Consider the following 26,114-nt stretch of genomic DNA (forward strand, 5'->3'; position numbering starts at 1 on the left):
AAGGAAGTGAAGCCAGTCGACATCGCTGGACAGTGCAGTGTGGAGTCAGTTTGGTGTGACATAAACATTTGGAGATCAAAATTGAGAGTAGGAGTGTGCTATAGGCCTAATGACTATGATGAGTATAATAAGGAACTGTACAGGGAAATAGAGTGGGCCAGTAAATCAGAGTGTCTTATAATGGGAGATTTTAATTTCCCAGATATTGACTGGATTTTGGGGGCTGGTTACTCACACACTAGCAGGGCTTTTGTGGATTTATTGGATGATTGTTTTCTACATCAGCATGTTCGGGAGGCAACTAGAGGGAGTAATACTCTTGATTTGATTATCAGCAGTGATTCTTCATGCATTAAGAATCTGCAGATAAATGAACCACTAGGTGGCAGTGATCACAGTGTGCTGAAGTGGGATTTACTCAAAGAGATAACTACCATTAGGGGTAAAGGGAAGGGTTATTGCTTCCGTAAAGGCGACTACGATGGACTGAGACAGTATTTAAATTCTATACAGTGGGACCAACTGATGATGTTACCAACACCAAATTCAAAATGGGAAGCATTCAAAGAACTTATCTTGGAAGCTACTAGGCTTTACATACCAACTAAGAAATATTATACTGTGATGCTTAGTGTTTTCCACCAACCATGGAATAAAACGAAAGAAGAAACCAAAATTTTTAAAATATTTACAATAAATTATTTACAAACAAAATATTACTAATAGTATTTTAAAACAACTGTAATATACAGGATAATAATAAAATGCCGAATTTAAAATGCAATAAAATATACTGGTTAAAATCGCTAAAATACTAACTGAAGCTTTCAAAGGCTTCTGCCTTCTTTCTCAACAGTGTAATTTCTGTTCTGCGGTGCATCATTAAATACCAGCAGGTTCACGGTACATCTCACGTGAACGTGTACTGTTCCCGTCAGAACCGGAAGTGGCTCGGGAGCGTTTCAGGCAAAAACGTTCATCCCCTCCAAGGATTACCGCCTCAAAGAGGGGATGAATGCGTGTGCCCCTATCTCTGTTTATATTTTTCTCGGTAGAACTAATTCGCAAGCTCTCGAGCCACTTGCGGTCCCAAAATCTATGCGCCCGATCAGTGATGACCGCTTCATCTGGGGAGATTTGATGTTGCTTCTCCCAGAAATGTTCAGCTACGGCGGATTTGCCATAGTCTGCATTTCTTATCGCGTTTGTGTGCTCCCCCAGACGATCTTTGAGACGCCGTTTTGTTTCTCCCACATAACACTCCCCACATTCCGGGCATTTAATACTGTATACGACCCCACTTATATTTTCATTTAAGACAGGGTCCTTCACCTAAGAAGTGAGTCCTTCACGCCAATAGCCACCGCATACATTCCCTACTATCCGGGTTTATCCGAGCGTTTAGCTCGCGTATTAAGGAATTACCAGACACGTTGTGTGCAGCTCCCAGGCAGGAAGCTGCACACAATCGTGTCACAGGTGAAGGACCCTGTCTTAAATGAAAATATAAGTGGGGTCGTATACAGTATTAAATGCCCGGAATGTGGGGAGTGTTATGTGGGAGAAACAAAACGGCGTCTCAAAGATCGTCTGGGGGAGCACACAAACGCGATAAGAAATGCAGACTATGGCAAATCCGCCGTAGCTGAACATTTCTGGGAGAAGCAACATCAAATCTCCCCAGATGAAGCGGTCATCACTGATCGGGCGCATAGATTTTGGGACCGCAAGTGGCTCGAGAGCTTGCGAATTAGTTCTACCGAGAAAAATATAAACAGAGATAGGGGCACACGCATTCATCCCCTCTTTGAGGCGGTAATCCTTGGAGGGGATGAACGTTTTTGCCTGAAACGCTCCCGAGCCACTTCCGGTTCTGACGGGAACAGTACACGTTCACGTGAGATGTACCGTGAACCTGCTGGTATTTAATGATGCACCGCAGAACAGAAATTACACTGTTGAGAAAGAAGGCAGAAGCCTTTGAAAGCTTCAGTTAGTATTTTAGCGATTTTAACCAGTATATTTTATTGCATTTTAAATTCGGCATTTTATTATTATCCTGTATATTACAGTTGTTTTATTTTATTTAAAAAAAAAAAAAAAAAAAATACTATTAGTAATATTTTGTTTGTAAATAATTTATTGTAAATATTAAATATTTTAAAAATTTTGGTTTCTTCTTTCGTTTTATTCCATGGTTGGTGGAAAACACTAAACATCACAGTATGAGTATACCCAACCCCAGAGGCCTATTTGAAGAACTAAGAAATATTGTTCAAGGTTTAGGCCAAAATGGATGTCAGATGAACTAATGAGGCATATGGCAGAGAAGAAAAATGCATGGGATACATACAAATTAACACATGACACAGAAGCCTATGATAGATACAAGTTGATATGCAACCAAGTTACAAAGGAGGTTAGGCAGGCGAAGGCAGATTACGAGAAATCCTTGGCAAGGGATGCAAAGAAAAACAGCAAAGAGTTCTTTACTTATGTAAACTCCAGAAGGAAGGGGATGAATCAGATTGGTCCACTTGATATTGATGGGTCAAGTGTTGATGATCCTGCTCAGGTAGCTAACAAACTAAATGAATATTTTGCATCGACATTCACACATGAGGAGTTATTCAGCGAGGGGAATGCCAGAGGTGTATTCAACTCTAGCAGTAAGTACAGAATCTTGAAATAACTGGGAGTAAAGTGGAGGAGAAACTGTTGAAGATAAACACAAGAAAGGCACCCGGGGTGGATGGGATCTATCCAGTTATATTAAAGGAGGCAACAAAGGAAGTAAGCAAACCCTTAGCCATAATTATGAGAGCTTCCTTGGACTCAGGGGAGGTACCCATAGACTGGAAATGTGCAAATGTGACCCCAATTCACAAAGGAGGATCAAAGGCTGACACAAGTAATTATAGACCTGTGAGCTTAACTTCTGTTCCAGGAAAATTAATGGAGGCACTGGTTAAAGAAGCAGTGCAGGATCATTTAGACAAGACTTCAGTTATAGCTCAGACACAGCATGGTTTTGTTAAGGGGAAGTCTTGCCTGACCAACTTGATTGGATACTATGATGCAGTCACAAAAGAACTGGATGCAGGGAATAACTTTGATATTATATACTTGGATCTTAGAAAGGCTTTTGATACTGTTGCACATGGAAGACTGCTACACAAATTGGAGCAGTGTGACATTGGAGGCAAATTGCTGCTATGGATAAAGGGGTGGTTGAGGGGGAGAAGACAGAGAGTGGTAATCAATGGACACTGCTCATCGTGGACTGATGTTATTAGTGGAGTCCCTCAGGGCTCAGTGTTGGGTCCATTATTGTTTTCTGTATTTATAAATGATATTGATGATGGTATATCGCGCTTAATGTCCAAGTTTGCAGACGACACAAAGGTTGGCAGGGTTGTCAAGGACACTACTGACACTATGCTGCTGCAACAGGATCTGGAAAGGTTGAGCAGATGGGCTGAGAGGTGGCAAATGAAGTTTAACATTGACAAATGTAAAGTACTACACATGGGAAACAGCAACCCCAGAGCAACGTATCAACTCTGTGGTACAACACTGACAGTGGTAGAGAATGAAAGGGACTTGGGGGTGGTTGTGCAGGCAGATATGAAGTTCTCTGAGCAGTGCAGACGGGCTGCAAGAGTAGCTCATGGAGTATTGTCAATGATATACAGGAATTTTTCCAGCAGGGATAAGGAGGTGATTATTCCATTGTATAAGGCGATGGTCAGGCCACACCTAGAGTACTGTATACAGGTCTGGAGGCCTCATTTCAAGAAGGATGTAGAGCTGCTGGAACGAGTACAGAGAAGGGCAACAAGATTAGTGAATGGAACAAAGGGGTGCTCTTACGAAGAAAGGCTTAAGTTTTGCAAATTACAGTGTCTGGAGACTAGGCACCAGCGAGGTGATCTGATAGAGGTGTATAAAGCCTTGAATGGTTTGAGCATGCTCAATGCTGATGGGATTCTTCCTCTAGCTCAGAAAAATCACCTGAGAGGGCATAAATTCAAATTGAGGAAAGACAGATGTAGGATAGACGTGAGGAAATTTGCCTTTAGCCAGCGGGTGGTTGGTTGGTGGAACAGACTTCCATCCCTTGTGGTGGAGGTTGATAGCCTAAATAAGTTTAAGGCTCAGCCGGACAGGTATTTTGAACGAACAGAGGGGTGAAGTGGAAGTGTTTTTTTTTTTTTTTTTTTTTTTTGGCTGATGCTGCATAAGCTTGCTTTCTTGCATCAAATGCCTCTACTAATGCTAATGCTAATATATCCCACAGACCTGACCATCAAATGCACCAACCCTAAAAGCCACCTACAAGCCATATAGCTCGACCTCAAAATAACAATCAAAGAAAATAAAGTATTCACACGACACTTTGACAAAACAGGCTATTTTTTTTTGTGTTCATTATAACAGTTTATGATGAGAAAGATATTTCGTTAATTATTAGACAAAGAATCGTGATTAAATTTTGTGTAAGTTAGGCAAAGGTGGTTTCTGAATAAAATAATCACATGTGATGAGTCCTGGATTAAACATTTTGATCCCAAGTCCAAACAGCAGTCAAGCATATGGAAACACCACAATTCACCACCTCCAAAGTAATTTAAGTTTTTGGTTCATCAAAAAAATTGGTGTTGATTTTGTTTTTTGATGCCCATGGAATAATACTGCAGCACTGGGTTCCTAAGAAACAAATTTTAAATGGAGAATATTATGCTAACACGTTGCGAGTTCACCTCAGAGGAACAATTCGAAAAAAAAAAAAAAAAAAAGACTGGAACTGCTTAATCAAGAATGGTTTCTTCTTCAAGATAATGCTAGGCCACATGTCACACAACCAGCGATGCAAGCTTTAGCAAAAATTGGTGGTCAACCACTAGACCACCCTCCATACCCAGACCTCACACTATGTGATTTCCGGGCTTTCCCAAGCCTCAAAAAACGTTGAGAGGGAAAAAAATTTAACAGAATACATCGTTAAGCTCGGAATGTTTTAGAAGTTTTTTTCCGAACTCTGTTCATACAAGTTGCTGTCACATGATTCCAGTCCCTTGAAATGTTGCATATTCCATCAAGGATGTTAAACGTCTTCCACATCCACATCGTTTCAGAAGCTAATGAACTGCTGTAAAAGGTGCACAGAATGTGAAGGATGCTATTTCGAAAAGGAGACCCATACTAATCACCCAAGTGACTAAGAGCAATGATCTCAGTCCACATATTTTAGGAACAGCCCTCCTACCCCACATTTAACTTTTGCCCCTGACAGATATACCCTGCCTAATCATGACTTTAAATGAGTTCTTACCTTTGCAGTTTATTTCCATTAAAAGATAATTATGATTTAATCCATTTTATTCCATGATAATTACAGTCTGTCCGACATACGTAAGAGATATGTTATAGGACTTCTTGCGTAAGTAGAGTTTAACGTGACTTGGGAATGACTAAAAAAAACATTGCTACTATATCCCTGATATGCCAAAATTACAAAACCTGCATAATATCCTCAGAAGAATGAAGAAAAATAGTTACATACCATAACAATTAAAAACTTTATCTGGGGACAACAGTCAAGTAGACAGAGTGGCACATAAGAAAAGAAAACATAAAAGGGAAAAAAATGCACGTTATTGGACTGTAAAAACTGATATGTATTTCGTACTGTGTATGCTTTATAAGGGCTACTAAGGCAATCAAAACCAAAGTGTACATGTTTAAGAAAATTGGTCTAAACCACACAATGAATCAAAGTCTACAAACTTCAGGTATTGAACTGAAGGTAACTTAAAATGAACCTGAAACATCAATAAGGCACATTAATCACAAAGTGTTAGGCCGAGTATAGATCAAAGAGGTAGTAATGTGATATGAACTCTTTGATCTTCATCTGTTTAGTATGCTTTTTTGCCCCTTCATAAATTTTGCGATAATCAATCTTGAACTTTTCTTTCTATTTTCAAGAAAGGTCTGGTGTTTTCATCCACTCCATCAAACATAGAGACCTTCCTGAATTTTACGAAACACTTCTGCCATTTCCTTTAAATTGAACTGCTTCTTTGGTTGCTCCGATTCCTCAATGGATTCAGCTCTTCCTTTCTCCTCAACTCTTTGCACGTTTAACTGAGCTAAGTCTTCTGTTGTTAAATCTTCACCTCATTCATCCACAAGCTCGTCTATATCTTCGTCCTCCAGGACCAGCTGCAACTCCTGGGCTAAGTTTAAAATTTTTTTGGTAACAGAAGACATCAGGTCATCTTTGTTGAAGCCTTCGTTGTTAAGCTCGAAATGTTTTAGAAGTTTTTTTCCAAACTCCGTTCATACAAGTTGCTGTCACATGATTCCAGTCCCTTGAAATGTTGCATATTCCATCAAGGATGTTAAACGTCTTCCAAAATTGCTGCAGATACATTTTCCCTTGTTCTGTTGCATTTACAGCCTCAGAAAATGTTGTCCATATGTAATAAGCTTTGAATGCCCAGATAACTCGCTGATCCATTGGTTGAATCAAAGCTGTTGTATTTGGAGGGAAGAATACCACCTTGACATTGTCACGCATATCATCTAGATATTTAGGATGACCGGGAGCATTGTCAAGGAGCATTAATATCTTAAAAGGCACCGACATTTATAAGCAATATTTTTCAACTTCAGGGACAAACATATTTAGAAACTGTTCTTTGAACATGGTTATTGTCACCCAGGATACTCTAGTTATTTACCTAGATTCTAGTTACGAAGCAGGTTATTATCCAACATAGTTTGTATGGGAACGAAAATTAAAAACTTGTCCAAATGATAGTTAAGCATTCTGGTCTCTTGCCAAACCTATTGGCCAGCCTGTACTCCCACCTCTATTAAAACCTGATGATTATATTGCCACATCAGGTAAAGATAAAGCTCACCCGCCAGCATCCTACTTTTCTTCTAACTCTTGTATTGATGACCTTGGTAAACCACCTCCTACCATTCCCAGTCCACTCCACTTAATGTCTCCTGTGGTCTTCCATCAAAAGGTTGTCAGAAGAATTTAAGTAAGTTGATGCCAAGAAAGCAAGCCAAGTCCTGATGGACTTTTTTCACTTGTTCTCAAAAACATGTGCTCCTGGACTTATTTCTGTTCCATGTTGCCTTTTTACACTTTCTTATTCCACCATCATTTCACTTCCGCTTGGAAATTTGTTCATATCCAGCCAGTTCCTAAAAACAGTGACAAATACCTTCCATTCAATTATTATCCCACTGCACTTACTTCTCTTTCTAAAGTAATGGAGAAATCCATTAACCAGCAATTCTTAAACTACCTGGAAACATTTCATCTGATCAATGATTGTCAATATGGATTCCATTACTGTCGATCCATTGTGGTATGTTAGCCATCTATGGACAATTTCAACAAAAAGGTTCAGTGAAACCCAAGCAATTGCAGTTGACATTTCGAAGTCCTTTAATTGTGCTTTGGCATAAAAGTCTTCTAAATAAGCTTCCACCTTATGAATTTCCAACTGTTTGTTGTAATTGGGTATCCAGTTTTCTCTCTGACTGCTCACTGTGGGTGATGAGAAATGGCTCTCTGTCTTATAACTTCTCCACTTATACTGGTTCAGTTCTTTTTCCTACTCTTTTTGTCTTGTAAATTAACGACCTTCTTCCATTGACATGAAATACTGTCCTGAATTCAAGTCTAATGTTAACAAGTATCTTCTTTCATCTTTTCAACCTTCAACTCATGCATGGTACTAAGTAGTATAGGTTCTAATACCGCTCATGTTTGGGGATTTTCATAAAATAATAATAATAATAACATTCATAAAGAGCATCACATTCCAGAACCTATAATGGTCCCTCGATCATATGCACCAACTCCTTTCAGTGGTCAGCATGTCCAGCAAATAAGAGAAGGGAGATGACATCATAAGAGAGAGTGACTGATCCCAACTCATAGTAGTAGTAGTAGTGGCATGTGATGCAAGAAAGCAAGTGTATGAGCTTATGCAGCATCAGCCAAAAAAAAAAAAATCACACCATTCCCTCCAAATGCCTGTCCAGTTCCTCCTTAAATTTATTCAAACTATCAACTTCCACAATGACAGATGGAAGTTTGTTCCAGCAATTAACCACCCGCTGGCTAAAGGCAAATTTCCGCACATCTATTCTACATCTGTCCTTTCTTAATTTGAATTTATGCCCCGTAATTTAAATTATGAATTATGAATACCCCGAACCATAAATTATGAATTTATGGTTCGTAATCTGAACAAGTGGAAGGATCCCATCAGAATTCAGCGTGCTCAACCCATTCAAGGCCTTATATACCTCAATCAGATCACCGCACAGGTGCCTAGTCTCCAGCCACTGCAATTTGCAGAACTTAAGCCTCTCTTGGTAAGAGGATCCCTTCATTCCCCTCATCAATCTTGTTGCCCTTCTCTGTACACGCTCAAGTAAATCTACATCCTTCCTAAAATGAGGCCTCCAGACCTGTACACAGTACTCAAGGCGTGGCCTGACCATTGCCTTATAAAGAGGGACAATCACCTCCTTCTCCCTGCTAGCAAAATTCCTACATATCATTGACAAAACCCCATGACCTGCCCTGGCAGCCTGTCTGCATTGCTCAGAAAACTTCATATCTGCCTGCACAATTACTCCCAGGTCTTTTTCATTTTCTACCACCTTAAGTGTAGTACCACACAGTTGGTACGTTTCTCTGGGGTTACTTCTACCCATATGCAGTATTTTGCATTTGTCAAGGTTAAACTTCAGTTGCCACTTCTTAGCCCATCTGCCCAAACTATCCAGATCTTGTTGCAGTAGCACACTGCCATTACTGTCATTAACAACCCTACCAACCTTTGTATCATCTGCAAACTTCAACATTAAGCCTGATATACCTTCATCAATATCATTGATAAATATACAAAACAACAGTGGACCTAACACCGAACCCTGTGGGACCCCACTAATAACATTAGTCCAAGAAGAGCAGCACCCATTGATTACCACCCTCTGTCTTCTTCCACTTAACCATCCTTTTATCCATTGTAGCAACTTACCCTTAATACCATTCTGCTCCAATTTGTACAATAGTCTTCCATGGGCAACAGTGTCAAAAGCTTTCCTGAAATCCAAATATATGATATCAAAATTATTTTTTGCATCCAGTTCCTTTGTAACCACATCATAATATCCTATCAAATTTGTCAGACAAGACTTTCCCTTAACAAACCCATGCTGTGTCTGAATTATTGCTGCAGTCTTGTCTAGATGATCCTGCAATGCATCTTTAACCAGTGACATCATTCAAACAGACCTAGTAATCTATACCCTCTAAAGTTTTCTTGTATTTATGCATACAAATATTAAACATCCACCTTGAGTTTAAAAACAAGAAGTTAAGTTTATTTCTGTTGCCAAAGATACATCCATAATGCATCTATATCCACCCCTCATGCTTCTATTTATTGTTTCCTGGTTTTACCTTTTCTATATGTTTTAAATGTTCCCACAGATGCATGTGTTTTTGTAAATGATGTCTACATCTAGTCAGAAAAATTGTCCTCCTCAGATAACAACCGATTTTGTTCACTGGTTATATACCAGGTTTAGGTTCAAAATGGAACAAGAGGGGAAACTGTGATTTTTGGATAAATCACAATAGAACGAATGAAAGGCTTTTCTGCTCTGAATATATAGATGAGATTTCAAGTTTTAGGGATGCAGTACTCACATGTGTGTTGTTTTATCTTGTCAGGGTTAGAAAAAAGATGTTAATAATAATAAAGGGGCATGATTAGCCCAGTAATTATGACACTGGACAACCAATGTGATGGACCCAAAGTTGAATCCCAATGTGGGGGAATAAAAAAAAAAAAAGTGAAAGTCACTTCATTGGACCTCTCCCAAGGTCAAAGTGATGGCTGAGGTAGAGTGGCACCATCTGATGTCACTCCCAATAATTACTACCCACCACTGAACGCAAACAGCCAAAACTAAACAGGTCCACCTCCATAGCTGGATGAAGATGACAAGTATAAATACTGAGCATACTGCATCGAGTGTGGTGCAGGATAAAGTCACTCGCATTCAGGCTTTAAGTAGAGGGGTTGGTTCGAAAAGCCAGAGTCTCCCAGAGAAAACAATGGAGCACATATCGCTGTTCCCCATGACTACTAGGGAAAGGCAAGACAACCAACTGGAAATTCCTCCTGTGCAACTGTGCTAGCAACCACCCAGGAAGGAAGGAAAAGCCAATGCATAAAGTGGAACATCAAAATGAAAATGTTTATCACATGGACAAACTACGACGCAACCCAGCTAGAGACCAATATGACAATGTACAAGGTGAAACTACACACCAAGTGGTTGGAAAGGTTCCTGACTATTCAAGTCATCAAACAACAAATAGTAGCAGACCAGAAATGGACTATCATCGTGAGGAACCTGACAGATGCTGCAATCTTGGAAAAAATTAGGAAGGATGTAATTGACTGACTACAAAGAATAAAGAATATGGCCCACAACTGAAAGAAGAACAGCAAGTATAACCCAGAGCAGCTGAAGTTAAGAGGATTCCTTATACCAGCAGGTACATGCCACTGCCATGGGTGCCCCTGTTAGTTCCATTGTGGCCAACATTGCCATGGAAGAATTGGAAGAGCAGATATTCCTGAACCCACCAGTACCTATTACAACACAGTGCAGATACGTCGATGACATCTTCACTGTCATCCCACGTGGCTATGAAGCAACATTGCTACAATATCTCAATTCCTTGTCAATGTTCATCCAGTTCACTCTAGAGTTAGAAGTAGACTGATATCTCCCATTCTTGGATGTCCTGGTAAAACGCTTGGGCCCACATCTAGAAACCTCAGTGTACCATAAGCCAATGTGGTGCAGACAGTTCACAAACTACAGATCCGGCCATGCCCCTATCCATCTCAACAGAGCATTGCCCACACTCTATTCTCCAGGGCTTGGAGCCATTCCTGCACAGATGAAGCTAGGCGCAATGAGATTTCCAGAGTGAGGACAGACTTGATCAATTGTGGCTACCCAACCCACATATTGGACAAGTGCTCATTACAAGCACAGGAGCTCACAGGCCACCCAAGACCGCCATCAACCCAGGACAATGTGCCTACAGCCTACATTCCCTACTATCCAGGCATGTCAAGCCAGATCTCAAAAATCCTCCGTGAATATCACATAAAATGCGTGCAGTTGCCTGGTAGAAACTTACGTTCTCTAGTTTCCAACGTAAAGACTCCAGTCACCCCTCTCTTACGCAGCGGTATGGTATACCGCATAGCCTGCAAAGATTGTAGCAGCTGCTACATAGGAGAGACCTCGAGACGTCTTCGAGACCGCCTCGCGGAACATGACAGATCGATTTGCCTTGCTGAGACCGACCAGTTCGCAATCGCAGAGCACTACTGATCAACTCACCACAATCTCAATCCCAAACGGGACTACGAAGTAATTGATCAGTCCTGACACTTTCACCACTGCCTCTGGTTAGAGTCACTCAATATATTATGTAATGCAGGAGTCATGAACCACAACAAAGGCATGAGACTACACTCCCATCTCAGAGGCAACTATTTTAAGTCTAGATAAATGCTGGAGGCAAAACTATGCACATCCATGCAGCAACAATGATCACCAGTTTAATGATTGAATGGCCTACCTCATGCCCTCGCACGGCTCAGGCATCTCCTTAGCCAGGTGGGCAGGAGCAGCAGTGCGTAGCACACGCTTCTTGATTAGACCAGGGTTTGAGCCCGTGACCACCAAATATGGAGGATGCGGAAAGGTTAGGGAATGACCACCGCACATCCCCGGAGCAATATGGCCTTAGTCGCTAATGCTCCTAAAAACCAAAAACAACAAGTCGCATGGCTCACTGCACGCACAACTCTGTGTCAGTTAAATAATTTTATCTGTAAAGTTTCCATTTGATGATAAAGATGCACATTCAGCCTCGAAAGCTCCAAAGTCAATTAATTTATTTTGCATTATTATTTAATGCAAAATATTTAAATTGGATATATGCATATACCCAATGAGATATATACATTATTATTTGTATCTCTATGGATTCCAGTACAACAGGCCCATTCCCCCTAATAACAATAATATATATTGGTATTGATGAATAACTACATATGTATTATGACTGCATGTATAATTACCACATATGTATTTTTATGTATTATGATCATAGTAGCATGTGCTCATAAGCCAATTTTCATGTTGTGTCAGTTGAAAAATTGTTAACACCTAAAATACCATTATACACCCAATTTTCACTGAAATAATCTCAAAAATATCGCCAGCATCCATATTGGATTATTATTCAGATGGAAAATTCCAAGATAGTAAGAGAGCTGAGGAAGTTTGGAAAGTGGATGATAAGGGAGGGGGGGGGGGGTAATTATCATGCTTCTCGGGGAATTGCCTGAATATCAACAAATTTGGCAAAAGATGGAAAGACTTTTTTATTTATGTAAACACTAGAAGAAAGGGGGATGAATTAAATTGGTCCACTTGATATTGGTGGTTTGACTGTGGATGATCCTGCTCAGGTTACTGAAAAACTGAATGACATTTTGCATCCACGTTCACATACAGTAGGCGCCTCCGTAGCCAGGTGGGAAGGAGCAGCAGTGCGTAGCACACGCTTCTTGATTAGACCGGGGGTCGAGCCCGTCACCACCAAATACGGAGGATGCGGAAAGGTCAGGGAATGACCACCGCGTATTCCGGAGCAATATGGCCTTAGTTGCTAATGCTCCTAAAATCCAAATAACAAAACAAGAACAAAACAAACATCACATACAGTAGACTCTCGATTTTCCGAGATAGATGGTAAAAAACAAATTCCGGATAATCGATTTTCTGGTTAATCCAAAAATACAAAAGTCCCCGACATACGTAAGAGATATGTTCCAGGCCTTCTTACTTCGCCGAGTTTTACGTAACTCAGGAATAACTAATAACATATTGCTACTATATTATTATTGACAAATCTGAATTCGGCGCAATGTTAAAGTTTGGCCATTTTCATACATCCTTATTATTTTAATTTTCTGATCCAAATCGATGGCTTTCCTTTTTTGGTAGATTTACTAGTAGCGCTGTCACTTATTCTCTTAGTCAGCACCATGATAAGTCAAAATGAAATTTTCTGAAAAGAACTTCACAGGATTAAGGGGGAAATACACTATTATCATCTCACGCAAACTCACATTTTACTAAAGCACATTTCTGGAGGTCACTGCCATTAAACAATTTGAACCATCTGGGTTACTGGGCTTTTCTGTTTATGCAATTCGTTATAAACAGGTAGTAAACTCGATCTTATTGCATTTGTGATAATACTGATAGCTGGAATTGTGTGGGTTTTTACGTTATTACGGTGAAGTGTGTGTCCCCTTCACTGAAATCTTCAATCATATATAAAAAAAAAACCCCATAAATAAATTGTAAGAATCTTCTCTTCTTTCCTATTTTTTGCTTGTTACTCCGTATCTTACTTGTGCAATTTGTGATCATCGTTATTGATTGCTTATTTTCTTTATTTATTATTTTTGTTACAATCCTAAAAAAAAAAAAAAAATTTGAGTGAAAAAAAATTTACGTAAATCCGTAGTTGCGTAAGTCGAGGACTTACTGTATCAAAAAATGTTCAGCAACCTAAGTAAAAAAATATGGCGATAGATAAAAAACGAAAATACGTATCACGTACTACTTACATGTCCAATACGATGCTTCCCTTTATTTTTTGCGATGTCAATTTTAAGTCTAATAGCTTTCTTATATTTTTTTACGATGTCGATTTTAAATCTAATAGCTTCACTTTATTTTTTACGATGTTGTGAATAGTTTGGTGACCAACATTACATTATGATTCCTTAGAGATTTAACAGATGCACCATCTTCAAACTTTTGAATAATTTCAAGTTTTTGTTTAACTGAAAACACAACTCTGTTGCGTTTACCCGCCATTTTTGTGATTTCTAAATAAAAAAAAAAGAAAGTTTTACTATAAAAAAAAAATTGACATCCCTGACATAAATAACGAAACAAAATTTGTCCTTTTGCGCTGCAATGTAACACAACAATCGACGCGACGCACTAAAACAAACTAAACTTTTTTTTTTGAGTGGCGGGTGTGAAGGCTATTTTTTGGAGCATTAGCAACTAAGGCCATATTGCTCCGGGGATATGCGGTGGTCTGGTCATTCCCTGACCTTTCCACATCTGGTGGTCACGGGCTCGAACCCCGGTCTAATCGAGAAGCGTGTGCTACGCACTTCTGCTCCTGCCCACCTGGCCATGGAGGCGCCACGGGTGTGAAGGCAGTGGGGACTGCAAGATAATAGGTACACTAATCTCTCAATGACAGCTTATAATGCCACTTGTCGCTTATTTACAACTTGCAAAATATCTGTTTATACCTATTCCAGTTATTACTTGAATTTTTGATTTCTGGTTGATTTTTTTATTTGGAGTCTTGAAATGTCCCGGTTAATCGAGTCTGCTGTATTAGGAATTTTTTAGGGAAGGGGATACCAGAAATTTATCAAAATCTGAACAGAGAGCAAATTATTTTGTAAAAATACAAACCGGAAGAGAAATGTTAAAGTACAACATAAGAAAGGTATCTGGGGTGGGGGGATCTATCCAATTATATTAACCCCTTCATGGATTATCCCGAGATATCTCGTTTTTAGTTTTAAAAGTTATTTGGAACTACACGAAATATCTCAGGATACAAAAATACCTCCAAATTTTGGGCTGAAACGTATTTTCTCGGGCATTTATCTGGCTAATTTTGTATTAGCCAGATAAATCCCGAGATTTCTCAGGATTTTCTTAATCCTGGCAGCGGACGACTGGCTTTTGTTTTACTTATATTGTACAGCAATGTCAGAACAGTAGCGTGCGTTCCTGTGCCGCCAGTAAGCAAAATATAATTTGCCATCCTAAACGCAGAATACTGAACTCACAAAAATAATTCACAAAAACAATATTGAAAAATATTTTGCCGCCCTCTTGAATTGCTGTCCATAAGCGACGCTTACCTCATCTGTCCACTTGTGGCGGCCGTGTGTCAGAATGTAGTTAGTTTGCGATTATTGCTTGTGGTGGGAGGTTACTGCTTGTGTGTTCCACTTGATTTTTAAAATTTATTTATATAATGAGTAATGAACAGTTTTTCTGTGCCTTTCTTTTAGCTCAAGCACTAATTTATTACAAAAATCTGTATAATCTGCACACTTTTTGGCATACACGAGATAACTCAGGATAGCCCAAATGGGTTAATTACTCCCATGTATTTTCTACGAAAAAATTAATAAAAAACATAAAAAACTATACAATGAGTATTCGCATGATGAATACTTTTAATCTGTAAAATAAAAAAAATCAATCCGTTACGGCACATTTTCTGGAAAAAAATGTTCCAGGAAGGGATTAAGGAAAGCAAAGAAGGAAGTAAGCAAACAATTAGTCATAATTATGAGAGCATCTTTGGGTTCGGAGGAGGTCCCTGCAAACTGGAGCTGTGCGAATGAATCCCCAATTAAAAGGGCATCAAAGGGTGGTACAAGTAATTACAGACATGTTAATTTAATTTCTGTTCAGGAGAAAATAATGGAGTCGCTGGTAAAAGAAGTAATGCAGGATCATCTAGACAAGGCTGCAATTATACTTCAGACACAGAATGGGTTTGTTAATGGGAAATCTTATCTGACACTATGATTAGATACACAATTTGGTCACAAAAAACTGGATGCAAAAAATTTTGATATATATTGGATTTCAGAAAGATTTTGATACTGTTGCACAAAAAGACTGCTGCACAAATTGGAGAAGTGTGACATTAAAGGCAAGTTGCTGCTATGAATAAAGGGGTGGAAGTTGAGTGGGAGAAGGCAGAGAGTGGTAATTAACAAACAATGCTCTTTAGGGTGGCTAATGGACTAATGTTATTAGAGGAGTCCCCAGGAATCAGTATTGGGCCCATTGTTATTTTCTGTATTTATCAATGATACTGACAAAGGCATATCAGGCTTAGCATCCAAGTTTGCAGATGATACGTAAGTTGGCAGGGTGGTTACTTACAGGTATAACAGTATGCTACTGCAATAGGATTGAGAAAAGTTGGGCAGATGGGTTGAGAGGTGGCAACTGAAGTTTAACATTGACAAATGTAAAGTACTGCATATGAGTAGCAGTAACCCCAGAGAAATGTACCAACTATGTGGTGTTACACTCAGGGTGGTAGAGAATGAAAAGGACCTGGGGGTAATTGTGCAGTCAGATATGAAGTTTTCTGAGCAATGCAGATGGTTTGCAAGGGTAGCTCATGGTGTCTTGTCAATGATATACAGGAATTTTTCTAGCAGGGATAAGGAGGTGATTATCCCCCTGTATAAGGTATCCCCCTGTTTTTATTTCTCCTACTAGCAGCCCTTCTCTGTACGAGTACAGAGAAGGGCTGCTAGTAGGAGAAATAAAAGGAGTAGGAAAGGAAAGGAAAAGCTGCTAGTAGGAGAAATTTGTTGCCCTTCTCTGTACGAGTACAGAGAAGGGCAACAAATGGGTGCTCTTACCAAGAAAGGCTTCAGGTCTGCAAATTGCAGCATCTGGAGATTAGGCACCTGCAAGGTGATCTGGCTGAGGTGTATAAGGCATTGAATGGTTTGAGCAAGCTCAATGCTAATGGGATTCTTCCTCTTGTTCAGACTACACACATAAGAAGGCACAACTTCAAATTGAGGAAGGACAGTTGCAGAACAGATGTGCAGAAGTCTGGCTGCAGCCAGTAGTTGATTGCTGGAATAAACTTCCATCTGTTGTTGTGGAAGTTGATAGTTTAAATAAATTCAAGGAAGTACTAGACAAACTACTGGAGGGAATGAATATGTGAAATGGGAAGTGCTCCCCCCTTTTTTGTTGCTGATGCTGTATAAGCTTGCTTTCTTGCATCACTTTCCACTACTAATGTTAATGCTAATGCTCAATTTCCATGGAAAAAGAGTGTAAACCCTGAGGCAGTTGCATTGTGATCCTATGTGTTGCTAGTAGGAGAAATAAAAATTTGCGGCCCTAAATGTTGAATACATATAGACATTAGCCAATCAGAAAGAAATGTCAAAATAAAAAAGTTGGCACCTCCTAAACCGCAGGCCATAGGCGATGCCTACCTTGCCTACCCACTTGCAGTGGCTCCACCCTGAGGACAGGTTTTAAGAAATAAAGAAATGCTAACAGGAACTGAAGATTTTTTAGTATTAGATTTAGTTCTCAGGTTGGGAACTCATTTAAGTGATATGTTGTAACCCCTTTTAATTAGTATTTACAATTGGCTTGTGACATCAAACATGTCTGCATTCATCTTAATGGTATAATTAGCCTGCAATTATCTTAAAATATGTTGTCCAACAGAAAAACCCAGGTGGCACAGATGAGTGTCATGTTCATAATGAAAAATTAAGTAATTATTTACCCCAGAAAAGTAATTTTGTGAAATTTCATGTGTACAATGAAATTTTCATCAAACTGGTACAGTGCGAAGAAGAGAAAAATAAGGTTTAAATTCTTATTCCCTGCAGTTTTTGTGATTCAATTTATATAGGCTCAATCAGAAACAAAAAAATGTACTGGCACCAGTGAACTCAACAGATATTTCTAAAAAACACACCTCGAATTTTGATGAAACTATTAAAGTAAACTGTCTGTTCTGCATAAGTAAACTGTTAGCATTCAAAGCTATCAGTATGCATGCTGAAATCACTGTCATTAACCTTAAACACCCATTTCATATGTCTGACAGTTGGTCTTACAACAGTATAACCACATCTTAATATTAAAATATCATTAAAACTTGGAACAATCAAGAATTCCCACCACATCTGGCATACTTGCATTCAGGTTCTCCTCCCCTCCCCTCCCCTTTTTCCCCAGCAGTACAAACACAATTGTTTCCACCTTTTCATCTGTACTACCTGAATGAAGATCATCAAAAAGCCCCCCTAATTAACACTGAATGATTTTTGCTGACCTTTTTGATCCAGAATTGAATTGATCTGGATTTGAGAGGCCAGAAAAATGTTTTTCTCACTATGACTGAATTCGTCATCATCCGGCAAAGGTTGCTTGACAAAAATATCCAGTTTTTCTTCTGTCAATTTGGAAAAAGTTCCAAAAGTAGGGTGTTTTTCACCCCAAAGTAGATTAAAAATCTGATGCTGCATATTTGCAATAGGAAGTGGTAAACACTACTATATAAATCTGGCATGGGTTAGTCCCATTTTCCTAAACGAAAGCAGTTTGTATTCTTAGTTCATACGTAAAAATATGAATCTTTATTCATATTTTACGTCTAGCTGTACTTTTAGTGTCAAAGGTTCTACTTTTCAAGTATCAAAGGTTTGATTTTCTGTTTTTATGAGTTCTAAATGTCTTATAGTTTCTCATACATGATTTTAATTAAAATTCAACTAAAATACAAAATATTTTATAATTTTGCCTACTAATATTAATAGAAGGAAGCTTCAGCTGCATCTAGCTTTGTTAGAATAATTAAAGAAAAAGTATGCAGATTCAAGACCTGGCAAGGGTTAGTCCCATTTTCCTAAATTTCAGCAGTTTGCATTCTTAGTTCTCAATAAAAGCCCTGCTTAGGACTAATTCACCATGGCTTTTGTAGTTTTTTCTAGCTGCCTCCACAAAAGCCCGCCTAGCAGGGCTTTTGTGGAGTTAGCAGCTAGAAAAAACTTGTCACTCATAAGCAATATGTTCCAGGCTAACAATCTGATCCCCATGTTTTTTCTTTTCATTCTTAATTCAGGACGTTCAGGTTCCTTTCATCATCTCTGTTTAAAGTAGTCATGTTTAGTATTTTGGTTCAATTATTTCCAATGCTTTAAGTTTATTTTATTTCTTTCACATGATAATGACATTAAAATTTAGTTTAAATATTCAATATTCAAGTATTTATAGTGCCATTAAAATCTACATATATGGTTAAAAATTGTAATGCCTTCTTTTTCCTTGTTGTTTTAGAATTGATTTGAGAAAAGAATCTGAAAATGAATTCAGAAATGTTTGTAAATAAGTAACAGGTCAGAAATAATTAATGATCACTAAAAGGAAAGAAATTATCAGAATTCTTAATATCTAAAGCTTAAAACCTTTTTAAAGCAGCCCTGTGCAACATTTTTATAGGAAGGATGCAATTTAAAATATTCAAATTAGGAGGCTTCATATCAATTAAAGTTAATATTAATTAAAAATAAAGAAGCAAACTAAGATCGAATTTAAAAATATATATATATATATATATTTTTTTTTTTTTTTTCTGAAAACGTACTAATTTCTCTCATGCAGAACAGTGACCAAAGGTTATCATCTTAGCTGCTCTACAAATAAGACCTTTCTAAAGAGAAGTATACTGTCCTATATTTATAATGGGATGTCACCTCTGCCTTTCATGGTATTTCAGAAACTTTTAACATCTCATCAAAGATGAAGACCAATATAATACTGCAGTTCCAATTCAGCAAAAAATTCAGGAATATAGAATTGAACTTAGTGAAATATATCAGTCAACAAGTTAAGCAGCTGCCTGGTATGCCCAAGTGGCAGAATGCTTTCCAGTTCTGGCACTATTTTATAATGTCCTACACCTAGGGCACTATATCAGAGGGTCTGACAATCATTATTTCCCCACACAAGCACATGCATGCTTAGGCAAATTGTGTTTATTGTTGTCTCTGAGAATTATAGCTAAATAAAAAAATGCTTGTTTCTCTTTAAAAATAAGTTTAAAATATCTGACCTAAAACATTCTGCTGTACGTATTTATATATTGTGAAGAAAACTGCTTTATTATCTCTAAATAAAACAAAAGCAACAAAAGTAGTATTAATATAGCAAAGATAAACATTATGACCAGATATAGTTCATTTTTGGAAAGTCTGTCTTTTCCCCCCCTTGTTATTAAGAAATTCTTTTGCAAGAATGTATAAATAAACAAATAAAATTTAAGGTAAGTATTGTCTTCTAGTCTATACCTTGATGTTGTAAGGCCAGTGCCTGTGTAGGTAGCAATAAATATTATAATATTATGGTATCTCCTGAGTTTACAATCAGCATGTCACAAATTACAATTATAATTTTTCTGTATTGCCTTCTTATCATATTTTATGCACCTTCCTCAGTATTTAACAATGTTATTATAACTATATGATAAGAATGTCATTAGTGTCATGTAACAACTAGTTAGTGTTGGAGTTTTCATTTAGTGAAACAAAAAATTAAATTGTAAATATAAACATTAACCAACAGACAGTACATCATATCATGAAAAATGCATAATGTGGAAAGGAACTCTTTTGCAGTCTGTTGTCTGTGAGAATTCGTGCAGCCCACAACTTTCAGCATTTTATTTATTTTGGCCTCCTAACTTAGGGGGGGAAAGGATGGATGCTCTTGATATAGCCCATGGACTGTGGGTTGCACAAAGCTGATTTAAAACAAAGTACAATATTTTGAGAAAAATGTTTTACCTGGAATTTGAGATGAAGTCATAAACTGGTACATGGACAACTCTTTCACTAAGAATATCTTTAAGTGTCTTAATTATCAAGTCATTATCAAAAGCATCTACATAAAGAAAATTTACAAAATTCATTTCAATCACACTAACATTTTTTTTTTTAAATTTACATAGTTTTCATAATTTTGTAGAGCAGGACTGTACAAATTTATATGGCAAAATGACCTCAAAAAATACAAACACACTATAATCAAATTTAAAAGTTTGCATACACGAGAGGGTAAAAAATATCTTTAACTGTTAAATGATCTATCATTTAAGCATAACACTCAGTACACAGATATTACAGAGAATGAGAAGCAGAGTTCTCAAGTTCATATAAAGGCAAGTGTTGGGAGTTGAAGGTATAGTCGCTTTTGGTATGATGTCTCTTTCTCACATGCATTCCATTATCCTTGCCTAAAGTTGTGAGGGCTGTATTGGATAGCAACACTTTTCTGACTGTTGTGGAAATTGGGTGGGTGATAGAACTGTTGTGTCTTGACAGCACGATTATTAAATAAAAGGACAATTTATAGAAACAAGTTTGGGGCACCGTTATAGGTTCGCCTGTCAGTGCAACATTTGCAAATATAGTTATGGAAGATTTAGGATCACACATTCTACATATCTCCCCATTTTATGAATAGTCCCATTTCATCATACAGTTGGAACAAGCTCAGACTCTTGCTAATATTGATGTCACGCTGGCTCATTGGATGCAAATGTCTATATATCACAGTTTACCGATTTTGGTATGGCCCATATATATATGAATATAATATAACATTGAACCTGACTACTATTATATACTGTTTAGATGATGATGATGATGATGATGGTGTGTGTGTGTGTGTGTGTGTGTGTGTGTGTGTGAGAGAGAGAGAGAGAGAGAGAGAGAGAGAGAGAGAGAGAGAGAGAGAGATGAATAAGGTAAGTGTAGATCTTACAATACATGGTTACCCAGAATGTCTTTAGACCATGTTAGAAGACAGCATAACAGGCCAATCTATGATGATATTGCTCACAGGCAAGCTTATATTTCACTCTGTCTGGGCACTTTTTGGAGAGTTGTTTGGGTGCTTTGTGTACATAATATAAAATGAGTACAGGTCCCTGGCAGAAAGGCAGAGAACATCCAAGGTGGAAAGTTAAGCTCCCCTCTATCTACCCACCTACCCACTGTTCTTAAGCAGAGTAAGTTACACATAGTGCCCAGAAAGTGTATGTTGTAATGTTGGTAAAGTTGGCATCTGGAGGACAGAACTATGAGCATACTACTGCCATTAAAGAGCACTCTGTAGCTGATTGGGGGAAGTTGCCCACTATGAGGAACTGCACCGCACAACCCAGCCGAAATTGATGTTATGGGTATGATTGCTGATGGGTGAAGAATCTAACAATTAAAACCATGAAATGTACTATAAATCAGGATGTGGGCAAAAGCATGCATCCAGTTATCTAAAATGGTGTTGTGGCATTGGCACTTGTGGTAGAAAACTAGTAGAAGGAAGAGGAGGAGGAAACATTTATACAAATTGTGGTGACAAAGAGAGGAGAGGTATTTCTAGTTTATGCAGCTGCATTTTGGAAGGTATACTACTGCTTTTCAAAAAAAAATGTGGTCATTCAAATGCTACAGAACTTTTTAATAGTGATGTTAACTATTTGTGTACTTTTATTCATTTTACCAAGTTTATCATATCAATTTATTATTATAATTATCTATAAGTATAATGAAGGTATATTTTATTATATACAAGGAGAGTTTGAAAATACGTGGCTTAAATATGAAAAGATAGTGGTGTAGTGTTAAAAATTTTTGTACTCAATGTATAATAAAACAAATAATAATCCACCAAGTTTCATGCAGTTTCAAGTGGTTTTTTTTTTTAATTACAGGTCCCGAAGTCAAACAAAGTTGTATGAATGAGGAAAGGTGGACAAAAATAAGCTACCATGCAGTCATCCAAAGAAACAATAAAGGCAATTCTTGAGATCTGATTACAATATTGGGGTAGAATGCCCCATTCTATTCTATTCTATGGTTAAGAAGTGGGCAGCAGGTGGGAGGGAGAACCTGGAAGATGACCCATCTTGTAGAACACAGGTTCTTAAACTTTTTTTTTATCCCTGACCTTTTCATCAGACAAAATTATTAGCAACCTCTGGCAGTACTGGCTAAGTTAAGTTAGGTTTTTTATACTCTAGTGTCAGTTTTTGAGCGGTTTTAAATAAAATGAGAAATAGAAATAATGAACATATTTATTGCAAAAAATGCAAACACAGAGTTATATTTAATATTATATAATTAAGTTTTTTATAGTTTACAAACTTTACATATGCAGATAAAAATTAGAAAAGGCAACTGTTACAAATAAACAGTAATAAGAAAAAAAAATTAATGAGATGGATGAATTTGCTTATTTTGACACAATAAATCATTCTTGGCTTAATATTGAATAGTGTAGGTCTTGGCAATTTCCACATCATTTAGTCGAGAATGGAATTTCGTTTTTATTACAACTAATGTTGAAAATGTTGACTCACACAAGTATGTGGCCAACCGGGCGGGTAAAGTGCCTGCCTGGCAACCCAAAGGTCGCAGGTTCGATTCCCGCAGAAGTCTATGCGCCAACAACTACCAAAAAAAAAAAAAAAAAAAAAAAAAAAAAAAACAAATATGTGGTTGCAAATGGTAGGAGAACAGACAGTGCTAATTCATATTACAGTACAGTTTTTGCCCACTGCTCTTTTCAACCAATGGAAGCCATTAGTTTGTCTTAGTTAATTATATGAATGATTATTGAAATTGTCTGTGTATCATGCTTGACAACATTTATTTCTGCGATAAACTAAACAAATATAGAATGAAAGGTTGTAGTCTATAATAATTTCAATAGTTCTATAATAAATACTTAACTTACTCATGTTTATCAATGTTTGCAGTGAACCCTGGAGGAGTCACGATCCACAGTTTAAGAACCACTGTTGTAGAAGACCTGCAATGTCCCACACTCCAGTTGTTGACAGCATACATGACCTGACAAGTGATCAAAAAGTGACAGGTTGGTACACTGCCAGCATCTATGGCATTTCATTTGAATGTGTTTACCACATAACAACAATGGTTCTCACTATGCATGATACATCCCAAAGTTGTTGACTGCAGATCAAAAATGCACAACAGTTGTTAAGTCAAGTGAACATTTGTAGTAGTAGTAGTGGCATGAGATGCAAAAAAGCAAGTGTATGAGCTTATGCAGCATCAGCCAAAAAAAAAAATTACAAAACAATTCCCTCTAAATGTTTGTCCAGTTCCTCGTTAAATTTATTTAACCTATCAATTTCCACAATGACAGATAGAATTTTGTTCCAGCAATAACCACCCACTGGCTAAAGGCAAATTTCCGCACATCTATCTTTCCTCAATCTGAATTTCAAGTGGAAGAATCCCATCGGAATTCAGCGTGCTCAACCTATTCAAGGCCTTATACACCTCAATCAGATCACTGCGCAGGTACCTAGTCTCCAGCTGCTGCAATTTGCAGAACTTAAGCCTCTCTTGGTAAGGGGATCCCTTCATTCCCCTCACCAATCTTGTTGACCTTCTCTGTACATGCTCAAGCAAATCTACATACTTCCCAAAATGAGGCCTCCAGACCTGTACGCAGTACTCAAGGAAGGTGTGGCCTGACCATTGCCTTATACAGAGCAACAATCACCTCCTTTTCCCTGCTAGCAAAATTCCTGACCTGGCCTAGCAACCTGTCTGCATTGCTCAGAAAAATTCATATCTGACCTGCACAATTACTCACAGGTCTTTTTCATTTTCTACCACCCTAAGTGTAGTACCACACAGTTGGTACATTTCTCTGGAGTTACTTCTACCCATATATAGTAGTTTGCATTTGTCAATGTTAAACTTCAGTTGCCACTTCTCAGCCCATATGCCCAAATTTTCTAGATGCTGCTGCAGTAGCACACTGTCATTAACAACGCTGCCAACCTTTGTATCAGCTGCAAATTTTGACACTAAGCCTGATATACCTTCATCAGTATCATTGATAAATATACAAAACAACAGTGGACCCAACGCCGAACCCTGTGGGACTCCACTAATAACATTAGTCCATGAAGAGTCCACCCACTGATTACCACCCTCTGTCTTCTCCCACTCAGCCATCCTTTTATCCATTGTAGCAACTTACCCTTAATACCATTCTGCTCCAATTTGTACAATAAAAGCTTTCCTGAAATCCAAGTATATGATATCAAAATTATTTTTTGCATCCAGTTCCTTTGTAACCACATCATAATAACCAATCAAATTTGTCAGACAAGACTTTCCCTTAACAAACCCATGCTGTGTCTGAATTATTGCTGCAGTCTTGTCTAGATGGGGCTGGTCACTCACACACTAGCAAGGCTTTTGTGGATTTATTGGATGATTGTTTTCTACATCAGCATGTTCAGGACGCAACTACAGGGAGGAATACTCTTGATTTGATTATCAGCAGTGATTCTTCATGCATTAAGAATCTGCAGATAAATGAACCACTAGGTGGCAGTGATCACAGTGTGCTGAAGTGGGATTTACTCAAAGAGGTAACTACCATTAGGGGTAAAGCGAAGGGTTATTGCTTTCGTAAAGGCAACTACGATGGACTGAGACAGTATTTAAATTCTATACAGTGGGACCAACTGATGTGTTACCAACAGCAAATGCAAAATGGGAAGCATTCAAAGAACTTATCTTGGAAGCTACTAGGCTTTACATACCAACTAAGAAATATTGTTCACGGTTTAGGCCTAAATGGATGTCAGATGAACTGATGAGGCATATGGCAGAGAAGAAACATGCATGGGATACATACAAATTAACACATGACACAGAAGCCTATGATAGATACAAGTTGATCTATAACCAAGTTACAAAGGAGGTTAGGCAGGTGAAGGCAAATTACGAGAAATCTTTGGCAAGGGATGCAAAGAAAAACAGCAAAGAGTTCTTTACTTATGTAAACTCTAGAAGGAAGGGGATGAATCAGATTGGTCCACTTGATATTGATGGGTCAACTGTTGATGATCCTGCTCAGGTAGCTAACAAACTAAATAAATATTTTGCATCGACATTCACACATGAGGAGTTATTTAGCGAGGGGAAAGCCAGAGGTGTATTCAACTCTAGCAGTAAGCTAGAGAATCTTGTAATAACTGAGAGTAAAGTGGAGGAGAAATTGTTGAAGATAAACACAAGAAAGGCACCCGGGGTGGATGGGATCTATCCAATTATATTAAAGGAGGCAGCAAAGGAAGTAAGCAAACACTTAGCCATAATTATGAGAGCTTCCTTGGACTCAGGCGAGGTACCCACAGACTGGAGATGTGCAAATGTCACCCCAATTCACAAAGGAGGATCAAAGGCTGACACAAGTAATTATAGACCTGTGAGTTTATCTTCTGTTCCAGG

General features: G+C 38.1%; 1 protein-coding gene across 2 annotated transcripts in view; it reads right to left on the reverse strand.

Annotated features, from left to right (window-relative positions):
- Positions 1–26,114, reverse strand: part of LOC150089500 (uridine-cytidine kinase 2-B-like) — a 241,168-nt gene that overhangs the window by 201,140 nt on the left and 13,914 nt on the right. For both annotated transcript variants that reach the window (XR_016546671.1, XM_090368627.1), the window contains exon 3: positions 20,613–20,709. Coding sequence is in view for 1 of the 2 variants with exons in the window: in XM_090368627.1 (XP_090224753.1) it covers positions 20,613–20,709 (97 nt within the window). In the remaining variant the exon portion in view is untranslated. The remainder of the gene's footprint in view (positions 1–20,612; positions 20,710–26,114) is intronic.

The sequence above is a fragment of the Mastigoproctus giganteus genome, chromosome 2 (assembly GCF_048544385.1).
Source record: "Mastigoproctus giganteus isolate SK-2022 chromosome 2, ASM4854438v1, whole genome shotgun sequence".
In the NCBI taxonomy this organism is placed as follows: Eukaryota; Metazoa; Arthropoda; class Arachnida; order Uropygi; family Thelyphonidae; genus Mastigoproctus; species Mastigoproctus giganteus.